The sequence below is a fragment of the Coloeus monedula genome, assembly GCF_965178545.1.
Source record: "Coloeus monedula genome assembly, chromosome: 3".
NCBI lineage: Eukaryota > Metazoa > Chordata > Aves > Passeriformes > Corvidae > Coloeus > Coloeus monedula.
The window spans coordinates 35401727-35413835 of NC_138783.1; the positions used below are offsets into that span (position 1 = coordinate 35401727).

General features: G+C 47.4%; 1 protein-coding gene across 3 annotated transcripts in view; it reads right to left on the minus strand.

The window, feature by feature from the left end:
- Nucleotides 1–12109, minus strand: part of ME3 (malic enzyme 3) — a 119747-nt gene that overhangs the window by 702 nt on the left and 106936 nt on the right. Inside the window, exons 8-13 of one of the 3 annotated variants that reach the window (XM_082279416.1) lie at nt 4729–4826; nt 3418–3531; nt 2646–2751; nt 1944–2086; nt 909–1082; nt 383–481 (exon numbers count right to left, since the gene is read on the minus strand). In XM_082279416.1, coding sequence (XP_082135542.1) covers nt 383–481; nt 909–1082; nt 1944–2086; nt 2646–2751; nt 3418–3531; nt 4729–4826 — 734 coding nt within the window. Of the gene's footprint in view, nt 1–382; nt 482–872; nt 1083–1943; nt 2087–2645; nt 2752–3417; nt 3532–4728; nt 4827–12109 lie in introns of those variants that run through there. The other 2 variants (XM_082279418.1, XM_082279417.1) reach the window with 2 other exon arrangements.

Genomic DNA, 12109 nt, shown 5'->3' on the forward strand with positions numbered 1-12109 from the left:
AATAGTATTTATGTACTTAGGTCCTTACTAAATACAGGAGGAAAGGTTCCAAAATAGCAATTTGGAACCAAAAATCTTTTGGCAACTTGAGTCATGTTTGAATTTGACTCTAAACCTCGTTTTTTGAAGTCCTGAGGACTCACAGCTTCAAGCAATAAAGCAGAGCTTTGTGAGCTGTGAAGCACCCCGAGTCAGAATGTATTTTTCACATTTGGGTTTTAATAATGGAAGAAATCAAAGCAGCAGTTATGGCCAGAAGAATTCCTGAGAATGATTGCTTTAGACTTGAGAATAAATTGAATTAAAAAACCACAAAAAGGATGCCAGGGCAATTCCTGTCCTCCCTACCATGAAAAGTGGAAATAAGAGTGGAAATACTCACTTTCACAGCAATTTTGAGAGACACTTCTCTGATGCTGTCCAAAGGGGGATAGAGTCTTCCTTCTGCAAGATTCTGCTCTGTCACCTCAGCAGCAATAACCTAGAAACAAGAGAATGGTAGTTTTTAGGGATGGTCTCAAGTACATACCACATTCCCTAGCATTACATGGTAAGTGGCTGAAACCACAGCAGCACTGGAGCTGGGACTAGTCCTGATGGGAACTCGTGACCTGTTCAAACACATGTGTACACATTTCATTACAGACTTCAGACTGGAGCCAGAGTGGGGAACTGCTGTGTCAGGGCAGCAGTTGTGGAGGAGAACCCTGTCATGGCTCCTGCACCTCTGTAGGTGTAATGGAAGTGTGAGCTTTCCCCGAGCCAGGAGAAGGCTGCAGCTTTTTGCTGAGGCTGAGCCATTTCCCTTCCACGCATTGTCCTGAGTCAGGTTCTTTAAAACACCTGAAGTAGATACATGTGCCTCTTATCACCTTTTTTACAATATCAGTTAAATGTCAATTGGAAACCTCTGCTGTGATGAGGAAGATTTCATCGGAGACGTGCCGGACTCCGCAGGCAATGACTCCCAGTGCCACTCCTGGGAAGACATAGGCGTTGTTTCCTTGGCCGGGGAAGAAGGTCTGTCCGTTGGGTAGGGTTACCTTTGGGAATGGACTCCCACTTGCAAATATTCCCCGGCCCTGATCAAAGAGAGAAAGAAGCATTCAGATTCAGAAGAGAAGACTTAGATTTCTGCTGCTCCTCATGATCTGTGCTCAGGGTTGCCAAATCTCAGTCAGCAGAGGCATCTCTGCCAGAGCCACCTCCAGCTGACACTTTGGGAGGACCCACCCCCCAGAGCCATGATCAGGGCCGTGGAAAGGGCCACTGAGCACTGTGTGTGTGTGTACTGCAAGTGCTCTGATCTTGCTGAGGAGTCTTCCTACCTCTCTATCAACCATTTATGGAGTGTGAAGAGACACTGATGTGAGATAAAGGTCTGGGGCTGTGTGATTGCTCTGGCCATAGGCAGGTGGTGGGGACGGCAAAGGAAAGAGTGAGACAAGGGCTCCTTTCTCATGCCAAGTCAATCCACGATTGTAATTCTTCAGTGATATTGGGTCTAAGATGGGTGATGAAATAGTTACATAAACAACTAGGTTGGCAAAACACAGGAGACAGAAACTGGGGAGGATGGGACATCTCAGACAGCTGTGAGTGAAAGAGGCAAGCACTTTCTTTAGAGGATCACCAAGTAATTCAGGCTGGTAGGGACACAAATTCTTGCTCACAGCAGGGTCAGCTATGAAATCGGACCAGGTTGATCAGGGCTTTACCCAGTCTCATCTTGAAAACTTGCAAGGACAGAGACTACATGAGCAATCTTGGCCTCGCCCCCTGCTCCACCTCCTAACCCTCTTCACAGCGTGAAAGTCTGTCTTGACGACCCCCTCGAATGTATCTTATTGTAACTTATGCAGGCTGTCAGCTGTTTGGCCAGCCCCACTGTGGTGTCCTGGGTACAGCCACGGCCCTGTTCTCCCCGGGCTGAGCTGTGGTACCTGGGTGAGGCGGTAGCACTGCTCCGCTGTGCACTCCGCTTTGCTCGTGGGGTTGCTCAGGGCGAACACGATGGGCCTCTCATTGAAGGCTGCCATGTCCTTCAGCAGCTTCTCAGTGAAAGCGCCTGCGACAGCTGCGACACCTGCAACAGCAACAGCAGTGAGGTGGTGCTTTCCCACTGTCTGACTTCAGTGCATCAGGCTGGTCCCTCTGGGATTGGGATATGAACTGTGGGAGGGAATGGGCTTCATCTCTGGAGATGCAGGTGGCAATGTTACTTTCTCATCTGACGGTGAGATTAAAAGCCTGTCTCAAAATAAAGCCCTCTGCTCCTCCAGGAAGAGTGGACACCAGTGTTTTGGCCAGTCTGACTCCCAAAGACCTGCCTGAGGTGCCTGTTGTCATTCTTGTCCTGCCCAGCCTGATGGGGCAACGTTTGTTGCTTGAGAGTCCCAGATCCTGCCTCCCCCAGCACCTCCCTCTACAGCCCTGTCTGGAAGGGCTCCTACAGCTCCAAAAGTGAGGAAGCCTGTGCCCCATAGTTAACGTGAAAAGGATATGGAGAACTCAACTGACAAAATGAGGATGAAAAAAAGCTCGTTTTGTTTTGACTAGGAGAACAAAAGGAGACTTTGGAAGAAAGACACAAACTCTCCTAAGAACTGAATTGACAGGAAAAGGTTATATTAAGCAAACTCCACCTATAACTGCTGTAGGCTTCACTTTCTGCACAACTTCTTCCAGTGTGTCCACACTGGGGTGGTCCTGGGCAAACATTTCTTTCTCGTGGTTCAGGTGGCTCCTGCCCTGTGAGAAAAAGGGAGGAGTCAAACTTTGGTCTGTTGGCAAAAGATGGACACATAACATAGTAACTCATCTTCAGTTCATTTCATCTCTCAGCCCTCTACCTAAAGCAGATTCCACATAGCAGGACTTCAGCATCAGCCAGTCAGGCATCGAGCTGCTGGTGTAACGTCACACTGGGCCGGCCTCTGCTCCTCTCACCCACTGAAGCACATTGTGTGGAGGAAGGACCTGGCTGCCATTCACTTGTACATAAAGCACAAGTCTCCTCAAGTCTGAGGAGAGACAAGGGCAGAGGCCCTGGGGACACAGGGAGTGCAGAATGGAGCTGAGCGAGGCTGGGTCACTGAGCAGGGCACAATGTTGCTGTGATAATGCCCCATATGATGTGCAAGACTTCCAGCACTGCTTGAGGCCATGACCAGCGGGGTACCCTTCCACTTTAGAGGCCCAGCCCAAAGCGTTGCCTTTAGGGCAGCCAGTGCTGCTGGCACATTCTTGTCACCATGAGACCTAGTCCTCTGAAAGCAGGAGCAGCAATGCTGACACCAATAAAACTGCAGTCTTTACTTAGGGCTGAGCAGGGGTCCAAGGTATCTGCCTGCTCTGGCCTCTCTAGCTGGCAGTGGATGGCAGGGGAGTGGGGTTCAGCTCTGGAGACAAATTCACCTTCACAATCAGTCCTTTGGAGTCCACCATCCAAATTTTTTTGATGGCATCCTCTCGTGAAACTCCTTCCTTTTCCATGGCCATGAGGATGAGATGAGCTATTCCCATTGCAGCCTGGAACACAGAATGTAACTGCTTCATTGGGATATCATTATCTTTTGGGGGAAGGTTTTAAATGAGAGGTGGGTTGGGTCATCCCCCAGCACTGCACAAAGCAGGGAAACTGTCTGCTCCAAGATTGTAGAGTGCCAAGGCACGGGGCTCATTTTAGCATGGTAGATGCTGCCATAAATAAAAACCCTCACAATTATTCAGCAGAGCAGGTTGCAGGTCAGGCTGAAGAAGCAGAGGTGGTACCTTGACAAGCAGGGGCTGTCTCCATAATTTAAACCAGCTGCTGCAGGGGAGGAAAAGAGGCAGACACTTAAAAAATGCTGGTGGCAATGCCAGTACAGAGGAACTCAAAGCCAGGCGGGACTGCTGCATCTGAAACACGGCCACGGGGAAAATCTTCTCCCATTCCTGCTTGGGAAAGCAGCCCTGGACATGCTGTGTGTTTGTGGTCCTACAGCTGTGCCTGGCCCTCCTGCCCAGATGGGGACTAACAAGGCAGGAGGGGCTCTGTGTCACAGAGATGGTGACCAGCACAGATGTGTCTGCCAGCAGGTGGAGGCAGAGTGAGAGCAATCTTTGTCTCAGTGAGGGATAGACAAATAGTAACAGATCTTCCCAAAGTCTCGCAGGTGGGTGAGAACTGAGACAGGTCCTGGACCAACACCTTTAGTCCACAGACCAGGCTTTGGAGGCTTCTTCTTCCTGCTCTCTCTTTGAGCAAAGCACCATACAGGTGACCTGGCTTCTGCCATGGGGCACTGACTCCAGAAAGCAAGGTTGTGTTCTTACAGTTTTCTGAGTCTGAGTCCTTTAGACTCTGCTGCTGAAGAAGTTCTGGTTTACCCTAGACACCAACCCTGAGAACTCAAACCAGCCTCCTTAATATTCCTGCAGCACCCTGCCTCCTAAGAGACTTCCCTAAAGGTACTTAAAACCCCACTGACACATAGGCATCCTCGTAGTATCCACAAAGTCTGCCCAGGACTCGTGGGCCAAGAGGTCACTGAAAGACTGTTGGTAACTTCCACACAGCAGCAAGATGCACCTGTGGGGCCCAGTCCTGCCCAGTGACAAGGAACCTGCTTCTGTGCTTCATCCTCATGAAGCCAAGCCTTGCAGGAAGTTTCACAGTTGACTTTTCTCTTGCTAAATTTGAAGATGGAGCTTATTAAGGTACAAACTCAGGAACATTCCTACCTCTCCAGCTCCCTGGAAAACAAACTTCTGGTCAGAGAGCTTGTTCTTTGTGATCCTTAAGGCTGCAAAGATGCCAGCAACTGCCACAGATGCTGTGCCTGAAAGAGAGAAACACCATGAGATGGACATCCTGGCGAATGCATTATCTACCCTGCAGATATACTGTCAGAAACCTGGTAGGAACCATTCTCTTAGATTCTGTCACTGAAGGATCAGAGTGCCTTCCCTATGCTGAACTATTAACATTCAAATTCTCCTGCAAGGCTGGAGAACACAAATTTTCCTCCATGTAGAGTCAAAGGGACATTGAATTCTAGAAGCTAGAAGTTAATACCTAAACAATACCTAACAATACCTAAACTCACAAGGGTTTAAGATGCAGGTGACTTCTCTAAGGTCACATAAGACCTCTGTAGCAGAGCAATGGTCTGACCTTGGGTGCCCTTGTTACAAAATCCTCTGGGATCACAGAATTACCATCCTCTTCTTCTATTTACCTTCACAGCCCAGCATCACCATTTTTTAACTCCCCCAACACCCTGATACCCTGACTCACAGCCATCACACCTTGCTGCTAAACATTAAGGAGTCATTGGGAACAGGAATTGGTCCCAGAATAGTGAGAAACGATGCAGTAAATGGAACAGAGTCGTGATGTTGCAGCCACTGTGATATCTACAGCTTTCCATCCATTAAGGGGGGAAAATGTCCAGACTGAATAACCTGCCTCTACCCCACATAACTCACACATAAATCACATGCAGCATTCATCTAATGTCCTGTCCCAGGTGGAGGAATATGGTGGAAATAAATCAAATAAGGCACAAGCTAATAAGGATTCAGGCACTGGCAGTATCTCAGCTCACCTGGGCAAGCTGGATGCAAGTGTTAAAGGGGTCTTGGGAGTGAGGGAGGAAGTTTGATCACAGAATATGTTAAGTTGGAAGGGACCCATAAGGATCATAAAATCCATTAGTTTTATTCCTTAGCATTTGAAAGAATATCAGTTTGGATATGCCCCAGTTTTGATCTGTTCCCAGCTCTAATGCTGGTCTCTCCATTCTCACCTTTAGAAGCTTTGTAAGAAATCAGGGAGTCCACAAGTAATGAGTCTTGTGGGGGTGGTCATGGCTGGGGCAGACAATGACAACTTTTAGGCTAATACACCTGATTTCACCAAATTTCCAGTATTTCCTATTTTCTTGCCCGTGTAATCAGCCAGTGCACCAGGGTTTCAAGTACCCAGTGCTTCAGTGAGGTCCCCTGCAGGGTCCTTAGGGCCTGCGGTGCTGCAAGGCATCAGGAGCAGCCTGGCTGAGAAACAGCAGCTCCTGAGCAGACATGACCACGAGCAGTGACACCAGCAGATGGAGCTGCCTCATCTCGCAAGGACCCAGAAAACAAATTCAGCTTTACCCGCTCCTTTTCTTTTGTGCAAAAGCTAGGCATCTGCTGGTATATCACTGGGGAATGATTCACTCTATTTCCTAGCAAGCAGTAAATCTAGTGAGGGCACAAGTACTCTGCCAAAGAAGTTATTTTATTGATGGGACTTATCTTGTTTAGGAAACCTATATAAGCTACTCTGACAAAGAAAATCTTTATAGGTCAGACCAGAAGTATCTGTCAGTACAATCTGCTCACCAACATTTTGTGATTATAATTCAGATGAGTTTAGTTCTCCAAAAACTAATAATTAGCCCCTCTTAAGAGTGATTCTGGTTTAGCAGAGGTGACAGCGGCCACGCTCCTGCAGCAGATGTGGTGTTCACACTGGCACACCAGTACAGAATGGCAGCATCACTTCACAGAACCAACCTACCTTTGGGTTGGAAGGGACCTCAAAGATCATCTGGTTCCAACTCCCCTGACATGAGCAGGGACACCTTCCACTAGATCAGGTTGTTCCAAGCCCCATCCAGCCTGGCCTTGAACACTTCCAGGGATGAGGCATCCACGACTTCATGAGGGCACTGCAAGCATTCATGTCTTAAATACCAGACTAGACTGATGGTTGATGGCTTTGTAAGCTTCTCTCTTGCAATGAATCACTTGAGACACTTGCTTCAGCACCAAGGATGAATTCCCTTCATCAGCTCAGAACAGTTTGTACCATTACATTTCCAGAGCCAGACCATCTGAGTTCAGCCAGTTTAAAAGGGAGTTGATGGGGAGGGAACCAGCCACTGAGTGCCCTGTTGCTTCAGTATTAACGTCAGACAACTGAAGGAAGTGTACAAAGGATTTCCTCTTGTTCCTCCTGCACTAAATCTCTACCTTTTAGCTCTATTTAGGGTAGTGTATTTGCATGGTGAAACGTCAGGAAAATTATAGAGGAAGAAAATGAATATCCAAGGAATTTAAAAGAACACCAGATAATTGCCTAGTTTTTAGATTTTGTGTTTACGGGTGTCACATAACCAGTCCATGCTCATTGTCTCTGTTTTGGTAAGTCTATAATCAGCAGGACTGCTTGGCATGCTGCCATGACAGCTGCTAAGGATGGGAGTTCTCTAAACAAACGTGTATGATCCTGCTCAGGCTCATGGTATAGCGTCCACCTGAACTGGGTCAAGTGAAATGCACCCTAGAAGAGTCACTACCACCACATTTTTTAAAGAGAGACAAGGTAACTGGAATACATGTAGACACTTCTGTTGCAGACATCTCTTCTGTGCAGGAAGGAATTCCACCCTGTAAGTCTGAACTGAGAAGAAATGGAAGAGACCAGGGTCCCCCAGTTGTCAGCAATGCCAAGCTTGTGACATGCAGTAGAGTAAGAACATCTATGTGTACACTTACTCATGTTCACACACTATCTCCCAGGCTTACTTTGTGCAGATCACCAAATCCCTGTGTGGGTGGGAGTGGGGAACTGATCAGAGTTGAAAAATCAGAAGTGAAACCATTACAGTGTGACAGTGTGGCAGGTCACTGCATTAGCAGTGATAGATGCCTGGAAAGTATTGAAAAGAGAGAAGTGTAACTGCAGAAATATCTTGTTTCTCTTGGTCCTGACCCAGGCGAAACTGCTTTATACCCTGTGATTGTTAAGAAGTCTGATGGGACAAATGCTGGTATTTGCAAACCCATTTAAGTGGGAAATGCTCTTTAGAGATTCAACAGAGGGACTTGAGGTACTTTTCAAAGGTGTCACTAGCAGGAATTTGACAAGTGGTGTGCATGGAAAGAAAGGGGGCAGGGACTCAGTCTGCAGAGCAGAGACCTGTGGGACTGGGTGTGCCATTACTCATCCCCTGCACTTGTACTGCAGCTCTGACTAACAGCAGGGCTCTGTTCAGCTCTGCCACTCCTAATCCTTCTCTCTCGTTCCAATGTGTTTCTAATCCCTCCACGTCTCCCAAATTGCATCTCACCCCCATTATTCAAGTAATAAAGTTACTGTACCTTGGCCTTAGCTCAATATTTTTCTTTGATAATTACAATTTCTGAGCATGGAACAACAAAGCATCTCTGTGGAGAAGAGTTCACAGCTGGTTCATGTAAGGAATTGGCCAATCATTGTCCTTCAGTTCTAAAAGAATCACAAAGTCAGACTGGGCGGGAAACTCCTCACCATGGCAAGAAAAAACCAGCCATCCTTCAACACGTTGGTCTATCTGTTTTCCAAATAGACTGAGTGCTGCTATTGTGGATAACAGCTTCCCTAAGTAATTAGCAAGAGCCAGCTTGGCTGGTCTGTATCTGAGGTGAGATATGGAGGGGTACAAAGAGAAGAAAGGAAAGTGCTTGCAAATCATCCTGTCTATCTAAGATTCAAAGTGAGTGCTAAACATGATACCACAAAATAGCAAGCAGGCCTCGGGACCTCACTGGGAAGTCCACAGCAACAGAAACAATACGAAAAAGAGGCATTTAAAACTAAGGCACACTCAGGAACATGGCCATTTCTGCAGGAATCAATCTCTGACACTCAGGCACATTCAGAATATTGTAAAACATTAAGGAAAATGATGTTCCCCTTGTACTACTGCAAATGAGAACAAGCCCCAGTAGATGTCAGTGGAGGTACACTGGAGCATAACCTGAGGAAAGGATCTGCTCCACAGCATCGGATGGGAAAGGCTGCAGCAGAGAGGCTCCCATTCCCGGGGACCTGACCCTTCCTCAGAGCAGGGAGAGCAGGCAGAGGGGCGAGCAGCTCTGCTCATGGAGTTATGGGCAGCATTGCACGAGTCACCAGGGAAAGCGCTGCCCAGTGCCGATGTCAGGGCTGTGCCGTGGGTGACAGCAGCCAGTGCTAAGCAGGGGACACGGGGCAAAGTGTGGGCCCTGTGGGTGCTTGGAGGCAGGAGTCTGCTCATGCTGATGGCTGCTGCTGCCCTATCACCTGTCCTGGAGGGCTGACTGAGGTGAGCTGAGCATCACCACCATGCTGAAGCCTTCTAATAGCAGCAGCAATGGGAACATGCAGCACACCACTGCCTGTTTCTTCACCCAGCCTGGATGGGTGATTTCCCCTTCTCCGCAGTACGTTGGTGGAAAAGATGACCAAATTCAGCCTGATCTTTTATTTTTTACTCTTGACCTGCCTGCTTATACTTCACCCTGTCAAAACTATGCCAATATGAGGGCCCGGGGAACAGCAGACTCTAGTTTAACAGCTCCAGCAAAGGGCAGCCAAGGAAATATATCTAAATTTATGGATGAGGAGGAAGCCTAAGGCTTTTCCAAATTCTGGTTCACATTAACTCCCTGCAGCAGTTCCGCCCATTACTGGAAAGCAGAGTGGAGCTTGTCCAGATCCACTCCAAATGCATAATCAAAAGTCAAACACAACAAAGCTGAAGCAAAAAACTGCCAAAGTGTTTGCAGCTCAAGGTCTTCCCCTCCATGGCTGTGGGCTAGTGTTACCCTTACCCCAGAGGGCTTCTGTAAGACATTAAGAAAATAAACCTAGAAATGGTGCAGAGTTAGTCAACGAGAAGAGCACTAAAATGCAAAGCACTGATGCACAAGGAAGGAACTCACTCTCTTCAGGGTGACCCAGAAGAGGTGGTGGCATGGAGAAGAGCTGCCTGACAATGGAGAAGCCTAATGAGGCCATCTCTAGGTTCTTTCCACTGTAAAGTGCTTGGACTATACTGTGCATAACCTTAATGATGGGATCTAACCACAGCAGCAGTTCCCTCCCTCCTGCCTGTACAGTGCCAGCCTGCAGCCACTGTGCCAATGCAGGCTGAGCCCCCTCGTGCACCCACACAGGCAGAGGCTGTCAGGCAGCTGCCAGCACTCTGCAAGAAAGCATCCCCATCCCCACAGCAGCACTTGGGGGCTCTGTGGGTGCTGTTCCATACCAACAAGCTAAACCAGGTCAGAGCACACCCTTTCTTCTTTTCATTTTGCCTCCTTAGCCTGGACTTAAAAGATCACAGACAGCTTAACAGAGAGGTGACCTGTGCTGTTCTTCACTACAAAGGAGTAGTTGGCAGTGGCATCCAGTGAACAAGAAAAACAGCAAACAAGAAAAGCAGGAGAGGAAAGGGAAACAAACGTCACAATTCCCAAAAATGACAGAAGATGTGGGTCTGATCTTTAGAGTTCTGCACTGTTAAGCCCAAGAAATGGAGGCCCATTTACAGCCTGAAGTCCACACTGTTCTGACCTGGCTTGTGTAGCAGTCAGTGTGTGAATTCAACACAAACCCAGGAGCTGGCCCTTACACAGTTAATGCAGCAGCACCAAGGGGAAATGCAGCAGCCTCTTCTGCTGTGGGGCACAGCAGGTCCAGAGGGACTGTTAATAGTGAACCTCTACAGGACTGAGAGCACCTCCACATCTCCAGGCTGGGTAAATCCCCAGGGAAAGCAGGCTGCTCAGGAGCTGCCTGGCAAGACATTGCCTGCTTTGTTCCACAGCACGGTATCGTCCCCGTGCTCCCTTCCTATTGTGCTTCCCCCTCCTTAGCTTCCTGTGATAATTATCGATGCATTTGCCACGCCAGCTGAAACAACAAAGTAAGATACTGTACCATTTTAATCCGCTGAAATTAGTTACTGCTGAGCCAAGAACTCACTTCTCCTGCTTCTCACAGCACACGGAAACGTGCCTGTGAAACAGGCCTCGTTTGCACATGATTGATTTCCAGTTTGCCCAAGTGTTTGAAGCTGCTCAGATTTGTGGCACTGGAGTCAGCCTGTTCCCAGCCTCAGCTGAGATCTGGAGCACTGTTGCTTCAGGCCAGGCACTGCTTCCTGAAGTGTCTTGGGAAGGTTATGGAAAGGTTATCTGCTAGGATAATGAGAAAAGGTGATTGGTGGGTCAAGAGATATTTTGAGGCTCATCAGCAGTCACACATCCTACAACCAAGGAATCATTGCTCTAATGACTTGGAAAAGACTCAGACATGTTCTGTGAAAGGGGGGATCCTGAGCGTTGCCTGCAGACTACTTTAGATAACAGGGTTTATGCTTTTGTGCACTGTTCTCTTTGCCCTGCCTGTATGTGTGAAAAACTTTAGAATGACACAATCCAACACAATTAATTAACACTTCAAAGATTTCTTCATTTTTCTGCAATTCTGACTTAACTTGCAGAACTACTTGTGCTGTTCAGTACTGAGTAAGCATCACAAGAAGCAGCTAAGTTGATCAGGTATGATTTGTCTTGGGAGATCCATACTGTTCTCATTCATCTTCATGTTCCTAGGTGCACTTCCAGAAGATTTGCTTTGTAATCCCCAGATACTGAGGTTAGGCTAGCTAGGTTAAAATTCCCTGGATCTTTCTTTTTTGCATTTCTTGAAGATAGGTGTGACATTAGTCTTTTTTTCAGGAATGAAGAATCTCCTCAGTTGCCATAACATTTCAAAGAGTAACTTTGTAATGCCATTGGCCACATACCTCAGATGAATCTTTAGATGCATCTTATCAGGTCTCACGGACTTTGTCTTTTCAATAATCCCTGCTAAATAGGCAAAAGTCCATAGAGATCCTGTAATTTTGCATGTCTAAAGTTCTCATCATGGAACTAGAGCTCTGTGTGCTTTCCTTGATCTGCATGAGGCCTTTGAAATAATCTCCCAAAACGTCCTTGTAGCCAAACTGGAGAGGTACAGACTGAACAAGTGGGTGGGCTGGTAGGCTCAAGGGTTTTGGTCAGCGGTACAAAGAGGCCTGTTTAAGTTTACACTATGTAAGTTCTCATAACAATCTACATTATAAATCGGAGTGCACTCCCATAAAGTTCATGGCTGATTACAAATTTGGGACAGTGATTGATACAGTGGCGGTATGACAGTCATTCATAGGGATCTCAGCAGACTGGAGAAATGGGCTCAGGGAAACCTCATGAGGGTGAGCAAAGGTAAATGCAAAGTCCTGCAGCTTTGCAGAAGAAAACTTTGGGGTAGTGGTAGACA